We start from the raw sequence: 16559 nt of genomic DNA, 5'->3' as shown, positions 1-16559 counted from the left end.
ATGGAAGGCCAAGTTTAGGGATGTGTATTCATGTGTGAGTGATTTCTGCATGCACTGTATGTTTATTAAATCTTTATGGACAGCTTTCTGTGAACATATATTTAAGTTCTTGTTTATCAGGAGTATGAATTCAAAAGAGATGATAAGCAGGTGCATTATGTACATCATCTGATCAGAGGAGAATTTGCATATTTTCTTGAACATTATCTATGGGACAGAGTTTCCAGCAGTGTTTCAATGAAGCTCAGTTCCAAAGCTGCAAAGTGATTTCTCCAAGGTTTGGCCTAGTACAGTGTCCATAGTTTCCACAAAGAGAGGAGCTGCTAACGTTGTGTTCTCATGCTCGCTGGTGGTGTATCCTCTGTCTGTCTGTTCATTGGTGAATCCATGGAGCATGTTTTATTTATAGTAACATAAATTTATAAATGTAGAAATCAGTTAAAAACGTGCTGATGTGGGGCTTTCACACTGTACCTCGTGTTTGTGTTATGTCGTAAGGCATACTGTGATTTACAATGGCATAAATATAATTTAAATGAAAAAGGCACACAAACTAGTTGTAATAAAATCAGTTTACATGTAAATAGACTGTATTATTTTACTGTTTTCTTCTGTATTTGTGTGTAAAAAACTACTTTTTCAACCTTGTCATTTTTCTTGTATTTTGGGTTCCTGGCAGCTTTATACTTTGTTACACTGACAAAGTGATAAGTCAGGAATGACTTGCAACACAAATCAAAGCAAAGGTAAGATGCTTCTCAAAAAGACCCAGAGTTTACATATTATCCTGTAAGTACTTTTTCCTGTTTTTCATGCATAGCTACACTGCTGGTTTCCGGTGATGTCCTGACAACATGAGTTCATTAGAGCATGTAAAAATGATAAATAAATAGTGAAGAGGCCTTCTAAATCCTGGGGGTATTATTCCCCCTTAGGACCACCCATGCTAAAAATGTATCACAGTGTTTTAATGAGATGGTTTTATTGATCCCCACAGGGAAATTCTTTCATCGCTTTTCCACTTACGCAGGACGTTCAGAGGTCGGGGTCACTAAAAGAGCCGAGCCCCTGCAGCTGACATTTATTCAGGGTCTCGCTCCTGAGCATTTTTAGCAGGGCAGGTACTTGTCAACATGGACAGCGTGTCTGGGTCATCCAGTGAAAATACAGTCTACCTGACTTCGAGGTCAGGGGTTCCCAAACTAGGGATCCTCAAGTGTCACAGAGAGTCACCAGTGAAATGAAGTCCATGGAGTTTAGTGTCACATTGATTACATTTCCAATCATTTTTCTCCCATGTAAGCTAACTGATCATAGCTTATGGAAATTTTGTTTTATGCCCACCAACACAATTGGAGTTTTCTTCCCATGTATAAACCATTATCGTTTCAGCTGGTATTCTCTGAGACTATTTGCAGTCATTCTGACATCACTATTTTGAGGGGCAATATTCCATGTAATACTCTTGCCAATAATAGCATAGAGAAAAGCTCTGGCTAAATGGCATAGGCAATAAAATTGTCAAAGTATGCCCAACCCAGACCAGGTGAGGCCACATTTCTGGTAATGGCTGCTCAGGAAAAAAAAAACAAAAAAACAATGTACTATGGGTTCATGGCTGATCCGGTAAGACGGCCGCTTAGGCACCAGGGCTTTGCTAACAATGGGTGTGACTTTCTGGAACCACAAAACCCATTTCCTCCTGCGTAACCATGTCAAATTATTGGTCATTGGCCGATTATTCCTTTCAAAATGTCAAACACTCATGCAAAGGTTTCAGACTTATGTGGAATAACGTTTTGTAAGAGCTGACTATACTGACAAAAGAATCGCTTGGTTTGGAGTAAAAAGTAGCATTGCTTGTCCATACATTATTTCAATTACACTTCAGACAAAAGAAAGTTTAAAATGAACCTTCAAAACATGCAGCCTACAACAAAAACTTTACAAAATCTGGGATTTGCTAATGCATTTAGAGATCATTGTCAGAGTGGAGATACTGTAGGTGCAAGACAGGTTGCTTGGTCAGACAAGGATCATGAGGTTATTTTTGCACATGTTGAATCTTTCTGCATCTTTGTTTTGATTTATCTGTAATATATATTGTTTCACCAATATTTTATTCACTGTGACAAATAATTAAGTGAAACACATTAGATTAGAAGTTTAAGAATATATATTGGATTAAAAGTAGTATAAAAGTCAGGATCTTACAACCTGTTGTAAAATTCCTAAGGCAGCAGAGCCAGTGTAGCTCATTCGGCCCCTGTGTTACTTAACAGGAAATTTTGAGCTCTCTAATGGCTCTAAGTGAATTAGGTTTAATGTATCCTATTATGGTGCAATGAGGGCAGGCCAAAGTCATCAGACTCTTTATTTTGATGGATGTGGACACACAGACTCACACAACCACACGTACATGCGCCCCCACCCCTCCTTCCTACCTCTCTTACCACACACCTCTCCTGACTCCAAAGCACACAAACACACCTCCTGACCAGGCGGGCTGCGAGGAAGGAAGTCAATATTTGAGGAGTTGAAGCTACCTGGCCTCATGGTCGAGATCCGTCTCTTATTGTAGGCAAACTATAGAGTTTGCTACAATGTAGCTCTCAGCTTGCTCAGTTCTTGTAGGTTATAACATGTCATTATATTTGCTTATTCTGTTACTGTTGGCCGTGAGCCTACCCTACTGTTAAAAAGAAAATCCCACCCTTACGGTAACACTTTTCAAAAACACAAGTATTGGTGATGTGCTCTGCTTGTTGGCCATACCCTCATAGCCATTTCATATGAGCACAAGCAACTGCTTATCCATTACTTAAACTAATTAAATCATTTATCCATGAGGTTACTATTTCACGGGCTCGCTTGCGAACTACTTTTCACACAACATTCACTCTTAAATGCTATGTGGTGGCACCAGACCTAAGTTGATGGACAGCTTACAGTAAATTTACCGAAGATCAGAAGCTGCAGAAGTAACCTTGGTTGGGAATCAATGTTCTACTGTATGTGAAAGAAAGAGCTGAGCTGACTGTGGCTTCTCACAATACTTGGGGCCTTTTTAACAGTATGTATGGAGTAATTCCCCTGAATAATTTCATCAAAGATGACGGGACACCATATTGCGATATTTCCAGAGAATATATTTTCTGGGGGATATTATTATATTATTATTGAAACAACAATAAACATCAGGTTTTGAAATAAAATTACATTATATGTTATAATGTAACATTGGGAGTGTCCCTTCCAATTTTCATTTTCATAAATCCGTCCTTATATCAACATCCTTTTTTCTAAATTTGACTAACAAACATTCTGCTCCACAACCGGGAAGACTATCATCATGACCAAGCAGGATTGTTTTGATATGGTCACCCTTTTGAGTGCACCGGAGGTCCAATGCTCACAACTAGAAGTTAGAATAGGATTTCTCAATATCCCTTAACAACACAAATATTTACAGGAAGCAAGCAAAGGAAACTTGCAAACTCGGAGACAGAACTCCAAAGAAAGATGAAGTTGTTTGTGGGGTTGCAACTGTTTTTTGAACGTCATTTTAAATGTAGCAATTCTTCCTGTTCCTACGTTGTGTCAGATATTTTAAACATTTGGTAGGGACTGAAGTTGAAACTATGAACTTTTAAATAACTCCCCCCCCCAGCATATTAAGTTAAATGTGTCTTTTTTAATGAACACAGCTGTTGCAGAAACATGATTCAAAATTGTACAATGAGCTGTTGTTTACTGTATGTTTATCACTTCTCAATATTTCTCCTCAGGATTTTATTTCACGTCTGTGAGGAAAGCTGTGAGCACACAGAAATGGTGATCTGGTGTGAAATTAACTTTGAAGGCATTCAAAAACTTCTGGTTGTTGCAATCGCAACTACAGCCCCATCCAACTGTTAATTGTGGAGAGATGTGTATTGTGAAGGGAGGGGGGGGGGCTTACCTGCAACCAAATGATGGCTTACCTCCAACAGGAAGCTTTTGATGTAAGATGTGATTGCTCTGCAGAGCTATCGCTGTGATTTGCATTTAAGCACCGTCACTTAACACTCTGCTCACACACACATTGAACAATTACCTTTCTCAAGTTATTGTGCCTTGGGAACAGTCAGGAAATAGAAAACAAACACACACCAAAAGATTAGTTAAGTATGTCAAGTGATAGACCTAAGTGATTCACAAAAATACCTTTTTTTTGTCTAGACATAAAAATACTGAGCTGGGGATAAAAGTTCAACCAGACAATGCAGTAACAATTAGAATAAAGAAGAAGCATGTCTTTAAAAAAAACATTAAAATACAAATAATGAAGGTTTTGTTATGGTCTGCACAATGGAATGAAAAAAAAAAAAAACTTTAACGTTAAATCTGTGAAACTGCTCTGAAAACAGATGGGGCTGTCCATTAGAATCCCAAGCTCACAGCAGTAGTCAGCAGATGTGGCAGGAAGGAAGGCTGGGAGGGAAGACTCTGGAGAGAAATCTAGGGCCTTCCCTTCCGTGCATGTATGCCTGGATGATCATACCGACAAGAAATCTACAATTCAACAACCACTTCATGTAGGCCATGCCTGCAAGCCACGCAGCTGCAGACAAAAATCTGCAAGTATCTACAGTGTGTCGTTGTGCATCTCCCTGTGTGTGTGTGTGTGTGTGTGTGAGAGAGAGAGAGAGAGAGAGAGAGGTAGAGGGAGATAGAGATGTGAGGAAAAGGAAAGAGAGTCTGCCATGTAAGATTTACATGTGCTGGTCTATCATGAAAGCTTCCATTCTTTTAAAATACATCTTTAAAATATCTTCTTTCAGCTACTTTTTATTGATACAATCCCTGCAGACAGAAGTTAAAGCCCTAAAGTCATAACACAAAGGCCTTTTAACAGGTCTATACTGCATAATAGTTTTCTACTGTTCAGTAGACATTTTGAGTGATACTATTTAAAAATAGTAGTCACATACCATGGGTTAAATATATTCCACAAGACATTGTGCAGTAGAATCCACATTAGAAGTTTGATTAAGTCACCTTAAAGTCATCATTAAATATTGGAGAAGTTAGTGGAAATGTACCAGTGACATTTGCAATTGATCAAAAGCTATTGTCACATCACATCATCATACATCCAAATACAAATAAATTTAATTTGTTAGTTCCCTTTCTTTCTAGCTTTTTCCACAACAATAATCCCAATTTGGAGGTGTAGTGGTTTCCATGGTGCTGTGTGCATACTGATAATGGGGCAACTGTTAACCTTTGACTGGTTAAAAGCCCCAAGCAGAGGGAGGGGAGGGAGGTATGGGTGGTGGCTGGGGGCTTGCAGTGAAACAAACACACACACACACACACACACACACACACTGGGATGTCAGAAAGAAAGGAAATTCACACTCATTTCCTCCGTGTGGTTTCGGTACAAATCAACAACATCCTGTCCTTTTGTGAATCTTGCCTGCCCTCATGCTGGTTTGCGTTTCAGAGTAGGCGTTATAACCCCCCTCGTCTCCCTCCCCTCCTTCTTCACCTCCTCCTCCTCCTCTTCTCCTCGGTTTTTTTACACTACCAAAGAAGCTGTAGTCATACCTCACATTGTTGCAGAGGAAGGAAGGGCATGTCCTTGTTCGCAATAAACGGCTTTAGATAGAACAGGAACACAAAAGGAGCGGCCATTATTTAGCCTAATCGAGCTGAGGCATGTGATCTGCGAGGTTATCTCGCATATCCTGGTCAAGAATACACTGTTTGTAGTGGGAAATACTCATCACAATCTCTTATTATATTTATAAAAACCACTGGTATCACATTCCTCTAGATTTATGTTTTGCCGGGATGTTTTGTTTCCTAAAATGTAGGTCATGACTGCATCGTCATGTTTTTCATTAGACATTTTGGCACCCTTTTATCAGAATATGAAGAACATTAGCGATCAAATTTGCCAGGAATGAGAAAAATAAACTAATCCATAGCAGATTTAGCCCACTCATATTTCTCTCTCCATCTCATCTATTACACAATACCACCACCATAATCACGTCTCCTTTAATATGCAGGAAGCGCGAGCTGCATAGATAAATAAATTAACAGGCTGAAATAAAGCGAGAGTGACACCACAGCCGATGAGTCGACTCTATATTTAAATCAGCCCTGACATTGCCCTTGTGACCAAACAAGCTCCCACCTCCTCATCCCTTCGACCCCCCCCCCCCCCCCCCCCCCCCTCCCCCCGCCTCTCACACTCACACACACACACACACACACGCCTCATTCGCTATTTCTTCCCATTCATAAAAATCTCGGCATCGCGCCTGCGCAATGCCATTCGGAGTCCTCCCCATTCATAAAAATGTAACCTCCGCATTTCAGCCCTCCCGAGTCGCTCTTCCCTCCCATTCACAAAAAAGAGAAAAAAACGCCAAGGCACCTGCGCAGTGCCGTCCCTTTCCTTTCCTCTACCCTCCCATTCATAAAAACTCACTTCCCTCCCCCTCGGTGGTTGCAACATCACATCTAAAGCTCTGCGTCCACAACCGCAGTCGCCTTTTACGCACCAGCGAGTGGACAATAGTGCCGGAAACCCGCTCTCCTTTCGCCCTACATTGCTCATATTATTATTTAATTATATTGGACTTACCTTTACAACATTTGTGGAGCTACTCACTTGCTTTGGACTGCGCGCAAACGTCGTGCACAACGAAGAGATGAGATTTTTATCCTGAAACCACAGTAAGTGATCACCTCTGGTGTTTTCTCATCGTTAAATGTTCTGGACTGGTGAGAGTGTAGCTGCACAAAACGACCATTCAGTCCCTTTGCTGCCTACACTTGAATGTTCCTCTCCAGGCATGAAAACGCTCTTGCAAACTCTATTTTGCAACAAGCTGTTTCCCCGGCCCGTGTTTGCTCTTTGAGTCAATATTTAACCACCGATTTCGTACCAAAAGTAAGGTTGAGGGCGCAGATAGGGGAAACACTGTCGTGTTTCAAAGCGTAACTTGTTCGGAATGCCGCGTTTCTGGCATTAAATATGTGTTTCAACATCTATCGCGTCGCTATTTGTGGCTTCTCTTAAAGCCACTGTCACGATAAAGGGCAGCGGAACAGATCCATATTCTCATATCAGTTTGAATCTCCGTTCCACTCTGAAGCCTGTATATGTTGTAGCCCATCTCTGGCGGTTGAGTTGCGTGTCTTGCTGTCGCTCTGCAGCGGTCGCCTTGTTGGCGCACCATGTCGGTTGTGTCAGGTGCTTTTGTCATTAGCTTTTCCATCTTATTCCATGAAAATCATGGAATAAGATGGAAATATGTCTTTAAAAGTTCTTTTGGGTGCCAGGAGAGATAACGTCCAGGTTTACGCATCAAACTACGCATGTAACTGCAGCCGATTAAAACTACCCCACAGCCGCCTGTCTGGTGGCACACAGTGTGTCATTTTCTTTATTAATATCATATCTTTACAGGTATTAACAGTGAGGTGTTGAATACGCGGTTACAATGCCTATATAAACATGCTATTTGAGTATGCTGATCGGCCGCCTCCGGTTTTTATGACTCAGTCCATTCACATATTGAAGGGAGCGACGCGCGCGCGCACACGCACGCACGCACTTGGACACGCACTGTTCCGGCTTGGAGCTCATAATCGTCTAGATTTGACGATCACAAGCGCTTGTGTCGGTGCCAGCAATGTCGCAACAGGTTTCTCAACCAGGCTTGTGCAAATCCGAAGAAAAGCAGAATAACAACAGCCGACGGTTAAGCAAAGCATTGTCGACTGTTGAAACGTTTTTAATTTAAAAAGGAGCAACAGAAATAAACCATAACAGGACAGGTTTAATGTCCTTGGAAAATGTAAGTTGCCTTGAAAGAATAATGAAAAACATAATTTATGGTCTGAATCAGATGGGTTTCGTGGGGAATTCTGCAACAAGCCAACTAAACACCGCAGATATGGGTCAGTGGGAATATCTGCTGTGCTGCGCCGTTTGTCTTCAATCATCTTTTTGTTTTCTGTAAAGTAGGTTAGGTCTTTGCTGGCTGCCAAGCTCTCATCGATTAAATGGATGAAACCGATTTCATTCAGGCTCTACATGACTGGAGTGCAGTGATTCATGCTTGCAACACCGAGTGCAGCCAGCTTTCATTCACAAAAACTTGCAGTTCACAAAATCAAATCCATTCACAAATTCCCAGATTGGTCTTGTTTCTCTGATTCAACTGAAAGAGAAAAAAGATAAAATTATAGGTAAAATCATATTACTTGGTGTACTTTAGTATCTATCTTATTGCTGTGTGATTCTTTATAAAGGCCTTATTTCTTTTGCATCTTACAAGTTCTTTTTCTGGCAACCTTCTCCTCTCTTTGCTCTGCCTTGTTTTGCATCTTTGAGTCTTTTGCATGCAAGCCCTGGTCTGTGGTGCTCCCTGCTCTCTGGAAGGGAGGCGATGAGAGCCCAACTTCTATTGTTCTAATGTCAAAGTTAGAATGGAGGAGGTTTGAAACCCTGTTGGTATTCAGTCCAAAGATCAAGATCATTTGGAAACTCTACATTCAAGTTATTGCAGAGATCCAGCCTGGAGAAAGATTTTCTTTTAGACACTGAAACGCTTTAGTTTTAAAGACCAAATAATTGTCTTGAGTGAAGGAAACTACTCGCAATACATGTCAGTTTTACATGCTGTCCAAGGTGTTGATTTGAAATCTAGTGATTCCTGCAGTTCTTAGATAGCCATTGTATGATTTATTACAGTCATACAGAAAAGTGTCCATCATGGGCGTAAAGTAGTTTATTTAATCAAGAGATAAAGCATTGCTTTGTCACCATCAGTAGCAGTGCAAAAGCAGCAGGAAATTATACCACAGAGAGGTAAAATTACATTTTACAACCTGACCCGTCAATATACATCGGTGTGTAATTAATTACAAGGTTGAATACATGCAAAGGATGTCTTCTTCTCACATGCTGTCAAATAAACTAGAGGTTTTGACTCTGGTTTGGTTAAAGACAAATTAAAGAAGGAAATGTGTTCATGTATTCTCTATGATTTTTTTGACATTTTTGTGACATATTAACTGCATGTAAAATTAACACAATGTTATGTTTCCCCTGTGACCCTTTTTTCATAATATACTGTACTTTGCTTGCTTTGTGGTTAAAGATAAAGTCTTTAAGAAAACAGGATCAAAACGGTAAAAGAGCATCAAATTAAACAACAAGAGATGGTGGCTGGTTATAACCGTCTCTTTTCTATCTGTCTTTGCAGTATTGCTAAATGCTGCTTTAGAGTGAAGACGTGCAAGGCACCAGCCTACACATGGAGTCCAGGGTTCCCCACCACATCCCCGGAGTGTCCTCCTCCCTCATATCCCAGCCCCTGCTGGACAGTCGAGTGCCCTACGGCCGCCTGCAGCACCCTCTCACCATCTACCCCATCGACCAGATAAAGTCCTCGCATATGGAGAACGACTACATCGACAGCCCCGCTGTTGTCTCCCAGCAGCCACCGAGCCAGAAGTCCCTGAACCGAAGAATCACTTGGCTTGGTCAAAATCAGGAGGCCTTCCTGGGGGCAAACCACAACCATCATCACAATCACCAACACCAGCACCACCAGCAGGGCAGGTGCGAGTCCCACCCTCACCAGGACACAACCACCCACCCTTGGATTTCCTTCAGCGGGAGGCCCAGCTCTATCAGCAGCAGCAGCAGCACCTCGTCTGATCAGAGGCTCCTCGACCACGCTGCACCCACCCCAACGGTGGACCACCACCCAAACCTACACCCCCACCAGGGCCCCGTAAACACAATCACTTCCCGAACTCCAGGCTGCTTCACTTCCTCTGAATCAAAAGTCCTCACCTCCTCTTCCTCTGCTTCCTCCTGCTCCTCCTCCTCTAAATCGCTGGACCTCAAGTCTGCAAAGATGCCCACAGGAGGCGTGTGCACCACTGGAGGCCAGCAGGGGTTGGCGGTGATTCCTTCCTCCCCAGCTGAGAAGAAGCACCTCCTCCTCTGCGAGCACTGCGGGAAGTGCCGATGCACAGAGTGTACGCTCCCCCGAACCCTACCCTCTTGCTGGGTCTGCAACCAGGAGTGCCTGTGCTCTGCTCAGAGCCTGGTGGATACAGCCACCTGCATGTGCCTGGTCAAAGGGATCTTCTACCACTGCACAGAGGATGAGGATGACGAGGGCTCCTGTGCTGACAAGCCCTGCTCATGCTCCCAGGCCAACTGCTGCGCACGCTGGTCCTTCATGGCTGCCCTTTCTGTTGTCCTGCCTTGCCTGGTTTGCTATCTGCCAGCTACGGGCCTGGCCAAACTGGGACAGAAGTGTTACGACAATGTTAGCAGGCCCGGCTGCCGCTGCAAGAACTCGCAGGGTGCACCTGTGTGTAAAAACGGAGGTGTGGAAGCAAAAGTTGGGTCGCTAGAGAAGCCGCAGCAGGGGTCATGATACTGGACCAAATAGGCTGGCAATGGCCTTTCTGAAAATGGACAGGACCACACAGTACTTGCTTGCTCTCTATGGATAGGACAATCCAACTCCAACCCCTTAAACTACCCCATTAATCTGCTGGAAGATGACTTATGTAAAACAAAGGTACTTAAATGGCTTCTTGACCTATGTTTGATAGGGTGGATGATCAACAGGGGCCTGATCTGAGTGAGCTGGCTAATAGGAATAGCTAACAGGCCCTCTGAGGTGTTTTTTTTTGTAAGAGTGACACAGGAAGAAGAGACTAGATTGTGGGACTGGTGTTTGTGTTGTTTTGCAAAGATGGCTGAAGGCACAAAGTCATTGTACCTCTCTGCTGCTCTGTATTTCTCAGCTAATTTTGTAACAGTAACTAACAAGAAGCTGGTTGCTGATCCTCGGATAACATAAATGTTATTTAATGGAGATAAACATCTGTACACCCACCCCCAGAAGCACAGCACAGTGTCCCTCTTTCTGAACAAAAACAAGTGATTACCTATACTGTGGCTTTATGATAGGCCACTTCAAGAGTGAAACTACCACTTTCTCACTCACTCTCTCCACTGTTATGATGAACACATCTGTTAGTGGTACCATTTTTTCTCTTTTAGCTTAAAGATGCTAGCTTGGAAATGCTAACATTGTATCTCTACATTTTTATCTCCCCAGAGAAGCTGTAAAACCAACCCATTTGAGACTTTAAAATGATAATAATTTCCCATGGTTCTCACTCTGTCTTGTGCAAAAGCAGTTGTACTGCAAGTCCGAGAGCGATAATCACTTTAGAGTGTGTTTCCTATTTTTGGGGAGGTGAAGCCCAGACCTTCTAAAATATTTTGAATGCTGTTCACCAATCACCTCAGAGGTAATGCATGTCATGACCTGCATGCTCTAGTCTAATGGTTACCCACCGTGCTAGAAGTCGATGTGTTGTAGAGAAACGTGTGAAAAAAAGTACACCCAACCTTCTCAGGGACTGTTATAGTAATCCTCTCCAGAACTTGGCCTACAGCATGTTGATTCCTAAACTGCCTAAGAGCCTGGTCTACTTCCTCTTTGCACAAGAAGGCAAAGAAACATTTAGGGGCAAAAAGGCAATAGTGAATAATTTAAAACAAGTAAGCTAAGTGAGAGAGAAGCTGGCCAGAAAATAATATTTTCGGAGGAGAGGGGTTGCAACTGATAGAGAGCAAATAGGGGGAGAGAAGGCATAGCAAAGTTGTTGTTGTGTTCATATCTAGTCAGCCTTTGTCAAAATCAAACCTGCCACTTGCACAACCTTTTTAGGAAGATGCAACCTCCTTAAAGGATGTACTAAAGCACAGTATTAACCACCTCAGCTATCTCACATTACGTTTTTCATGCACTACATTTAGTTAGTCCACACACCCCAGCCCACCTCTACACACACACACACACACACACACACACACACACACACACACACACACACACACACAGTGTCTTCATGAAAGTCTTATCATTATGCTGCATAGCTGTGTTAATCAGATAGTCTGTCTTTTATTCTTAAAGTCTATTTTTGTGGCTTGCATGACATTCTTAGGACTTTGCCAAAGGAAGCTAACATACAGTAGCTTGTTTTTCACTGTCTGAGTGATCACAGTTGTTATGCACTCTTGCCAAATGGAGTTGACGGCAGTTGGTTCTTAAAGGAATGCTGCCCTTTAATACAGATGGCCTTTTCTGTTTGGCATAAAGGCATACTGTCTTTGTTGCTTCATAAGACACACCTCTCTTTCATGTTGGACCCTTAACTTCCATTAGGGCGCCTAACTTTGCTCATACCTGTATTTGTCTTGTTGCACAAAGCTGATTTCACACACGAAAAAAAGGAAAGAAAAAAACACACTGTCCTTAGTCTTGAATGTATGAGGCAATATTTTCAAAACCTAGCAATTCAGTCCGAGAGAAAGGTGCCAAAACTGAGAATGATTATGTGACTGGGCAAAGGCCTAGTAGTTGTAGCTGGGCGACAAAAATCACAAATGTTTTGACAATATATTTAGTAATAGAGCTATGCAGGTGAAATGTTATTTGCTGTAAATAGTTTCACAACATTTGTGTTCTTTAGAAGAGACTTTTAAATGTCCTTGAAAGATTGCATGGTACATTATAACTACAATTCAGTACAAAATATATAGAGAATATATTAGATATATATTTTGAGGGTAAGATTAAGATGTTTTTGAGGTTGTAAGAGAAAGAAAAGAGAGAGGGGGGCGAGAGGAAGGTTGACAGAAATGACAGGTCTTTCTATCACTAGCACTTGATTTAGAAAAGTGTGCCCAGCAATAAAAAAGAAAACAAAAGACAAACTCCTGCTATTTATGCTATCCATGGCTCATTAGCAGTCGAGAGGCTAAGCTAATTCCCTGGTTCCTCTCCGAGTCCTAAAGACTGTGGACTCATTGAATCCACACAGAGAACACAATCTAACCCTATCCGGATCAACCCATTTCCTGCTGTTACTGCTCAGTGTCTCAGCTCTCTCCCCTCTTTTTGCTTTTTTGCTTTTCCCCCCTTTCTCTCTTCCCTCTCCTTCCTCCCTGAGAAATTGTCCAACAAACACCCCTGGCCTTGATTGACAAACACAGCTGCCGTGCATAAACTTGTCATACCACAGAGACGGGAGAGAAAGACTATCTCTCTTTCTCTCCCTTTCTCACTTCTCTCAAGTTGTATTCTGTGCCATCTTTTTAACCAGCAGACCTCTTTTTTTTCAACAATCGCTGCCTTTCTTTTCTTTTACTCCTCAGCTCTGTCACTGCAAGAGTAATGTTTTTCACATGTTTCATGTTAGCTTTATACTTTTACATGTTCTCGCTAGCCTGTTCAAGGTGGAATAATCACCAACGACGACTAAAAACAACGATTAAAGGTTTTTTTAGTCTTTCTTTTTTTCCCTTTTTCCTTAGCTACAATGCTGTGACTTTTACACACACCAATGTGTCGCTCATTTGTGGGCACAAATGTTTTATTTCCAACCCATACAAGAGGAAAAGTCTCATACAGCTGGGTGATGCTACTCCATTCTTTTATGCCTTTGCAATGTCAATGTTGAGGATTAAGAACAAGATCTGTGCTTTTGTTTTGTTTAGATATAACAAAAAGAAAAAAAATCTCTCATATAAAAGGTTCCCTTTATAGATATATTTATTTTGAAGTTCTATTTTATATAGTATTTATTTAGATGCCAACTTTTTGTTTGTGAAGAAAGCTTATGTCGAAATGGAATGTACATTGACAATGGAAATATATATTGTTAAATATACCTGGCTGTTGTGTCGTTACTTTTGTGAGTAGTTTTGAACCAGACACATCATCACTCCCCATCAGAATGACCATGCACCTGGAGAGACATTAAGTGGTATTCTGGACAAAAATACACCTCTTAGGTTAAGATACATTTCCAACTATTTAAACTTGATATGATGTAAAAGTAAAACTAAGAGTAAAACTATAAGTCCTACAGTGATGGTGCAAATGTACATTACATTTTAGGACAGAAAAATCCTTTCTAAAGAACTTTTAACATATCTGTAAGCACTTATAAGCTTCTTATGAAGATACTTTAGCTACAAGATACTGATTATTTAAACTATGAATCATTCTGTAAAAGAACATTTACAGGCTTTCGTCGTTTTACATTAACACTTCAACTTCCTGAGGTCCCCCACTTCCTGTGTCTGAATAGAATGCTCTCTATAAAACTCTGTGAGGGCAGTGAAGGTCAAATAAAGCAGCCTGACCTTAAACTGAAAGAAAACATTACATAAGTAACAGGAAATAATTCACTGACTTTCTCTGGACAATGTAACATGAAAAATTAACCAGTCAGATGGTCACTTCATATCAGAGCTTATACTTGCTTATGATGGTTGTGCTGCTGTGTTTGTGTGTGTGTGTTAGACACAGGTTAAACTGACTTCCCTCTAGTTTATAGGGGTGGTCTGTTATAATCTGGTTGTGTAACATTCCTTTCTCTCCAAAGCACCTCCTCATGAAGCTGAAACTCTTCCTGTCACACACACAAACACTGTCGTCACCCCCCACCCTCCAGCCCACCTGTGCTGCTGTTACCCCGAGGCGTTCTTCCTCCCCGCCTTCCCCTCTATGCTTGTTTCCTGGGTGTTTACCGGAATGCACCTGGGAGAGGAGAGTGGAACAAATAAAGGAGACAGAGCGTTTGAGAAAGGTAAAGAAGAGATAGCAAAAAAGAAAAAACAAGACAGAAAGAGAAGAGAAGAGAAATGAAGAGAGTTGGCCTTCCAACGTTGCATAAAGAACATGTTTCCGCTGCAGAAGCCCTGCAGGCGCTGCAATGTCTGCTCCAACAGGTGAGATGAGAGGCCAACCTGCCTGTTTACCTGCCGGTCTGTCAGCACCCAACCGGGATAGCATGCACACACACACACACACACACACACTCATACACACATACAAACACCTGCATTTGACTTCCTCCACACCTACATTGTCATCTCCACCCCACCGGGCTGCATACATATCATCAACACAGGAAGCTTCGGCACAGGCAGGTGAAGAAGAAACCATTTATTATCGGCTAGTACCATGGCAGGCTGGATTCACTGAGGAACCAGTCCCAGGTCAGAAACTGTGTATGCTAATAATTATTTGTGCTGTGGTTTGGCCTGGGTGCTACCATAAGGGTTGGGTTTCCCACAGGAGACAATTCAACGTACACCAGCTAGAAAACGGTTGAATCTAATATTTGAAAGTTTAAAAAAAAATATTCTGTTTGTTTACTGTTCAGTTTAGTTTGTTTTTGTTTTTTTGCTTATTAGTGTGCTCAAGGAAGCTAGTGTGTCAGACTGCTGCTGCAGCATGTTTGTGCTCTGCTTCATTTGCAGCATTATTGTAGAGAATAAGGTCATCACACCCAGCACGCTGTTGTTACAGCATTTTGTGCTGGTAATTTCTTACATTTGCAGATATTCTCAAATCAAAGTACGACAGCGTAACATGAATGCCCAGGAGAAAATAATAACTGTTTATTTGAATTACCAACACAGAACAGAATCTGTTAAATCTGCTCCATTGTTTGTTTGTTTTTTCATAAAAGATTTGGGCTAAAAAGGGCATTTCATTCTGTAAAGGTATGTCAGTAGTCCTCAAGCTGGATGGGGCTTTGTTCCACTTAGGACACATGTGAACTAGTGTGTGTGTGTGTGTGTGTGTGTGTGTGTGTGTTTGTGTTTGTGTTTATGTATGTGTGTGCGTGGGTGTGTATGTATGTGGGTTGGACCAGTTGGTTTGAGCCCTACTGAAAACAGACATTGTGTTGCGATAGCACAGGTGCAACCTCCAAGCGACTTAATCTGACTTGACCCATCTCATGTTTGTCTTCTTATCTGCTGTGTTTCACAACTGGCAGAACTTGTACTGCTAAGTCACCATATCACAGCACATCGATGTGACCCGAGATACTAGTTAAAGGGGGCAAACCGCCACCTTTCTGCGTGAATCTGCATTGAGGTAACATATGTTAGACTAATGCCCCGGGGGGAAACCACATACCAGTTTCCTGCAATGAATGATTTTTCCCCCCAGCTGGTCTACGAATCCGTTTGAGATTTTCAAGAAGCTAACTGTAATTTTGACTTTCCAGCAGTTATGTGCTTCAAGTTAGCTCAAGTAAATCCCCTGCAAGTTTGCTGTTTAGATGACATATAGCAAAAGTAATTTTGACATCTGGTGTAGCACTCAACCAAACCCCCTTGCACCACCGACAATCCTCACACACACACACACACAAACACACTTTCCTCTCTTTCTTTCCTTTTCACCCCCCTTTGTCCCCCTCTCTCTTGCTCTGTTTATAGACCACAATCTATAAATGCAGATAATTAAAAAATGAGGGTGACAGTTTGAGAATCTGTATTTCACAGGGTATTTGCACTGGAGTTGCAGGGGGAAAATTGCTACGTAAGATAACAGCATGTGATACCTTCCTTGTCTGATAACTTGTTGCTCCAATTGGACGCCATTAAAGCATTGCAGAAGAAGAGGGCGCAAAAGATGACGTAA

General features: G+C 41.8%; 1 protein-coding gene and 1 long non-coding RNA gene across 2 annotated transcripts in view; both read left to right on the top strand.

Annotated features, from left to right (window-relative positions):
* The first annotated feature begins 6503 nt into the window (after nucleotides 1-6503).
* Nucleotides 6504-13782, top strand: spry4 (sprouty homolog 4 (Drosophila)). Its single transcript, XM_038708542.1, has 2 exons — nucleotides 6504-6735; nucleotides 9276-13782. The coding sequence occupies exon 2, from the start codon at nucleotides 9327-9329 to the stop codon at nucleotides 10464-10466; it is 1140 nt and encodes a 379-aa protein (XP_038564470.1). The 5' UTR covers nucleotides 6504-6735; nucleotides 9276-9326; the 3' UTR covers nucleotides 10467-13782.
* A 1179-nt stretch (nucleotides 13783-14961) lies between these two features.
* LOC119896124 overlaps nucleotides 14962-16559 on the top strand; it is a 17258-nt gene continuing 15660 nt past the window's right edge. Inside the window, exon 1 of the long non-coding RNA XR_005443177.1 lies at nucleotides 14962-15118. This is a non-coding gene — a long non-coding RNA (uncharacterized LOC119896124). The remainder of the gene's footprint in view (nucleotides 15119-16559) is intronic.

Source organism: Micropterus salmoides, unplaced genomic scaffold (genome assembly GCF_014851395.1).
Source record: "Micropterus salmoides isolate LMB-PRFRI ecotype aquatic unplaced genomic scaffold, ASM1485139v1 Ms_hic_scaffold_9, whole genome shotgun sequence".
Taxonomy (NCBI): domain Eukaryota; kingdom Metazoa; phylum Chordata; class Actinopteri; order Centrarchiformes; family Centrarchidae; genus Micropterus; species Micropterus salmoides.
The sequence above is the reverse complement of the archived record's forward strand: the minus strand, read 5'-3'. Positions and strand labels throughout refer to the sequence as shown.

Bases quoted from the DNA above. Each gene is read 5' to 3' on its own strand.
- spry4 (XM_038708542.1), top strand. From the start codon at position 9,327: ATGGAGTCCAGGGTTCCCCACCACATCCCCGGAGTGTCCTCCTCCCTC.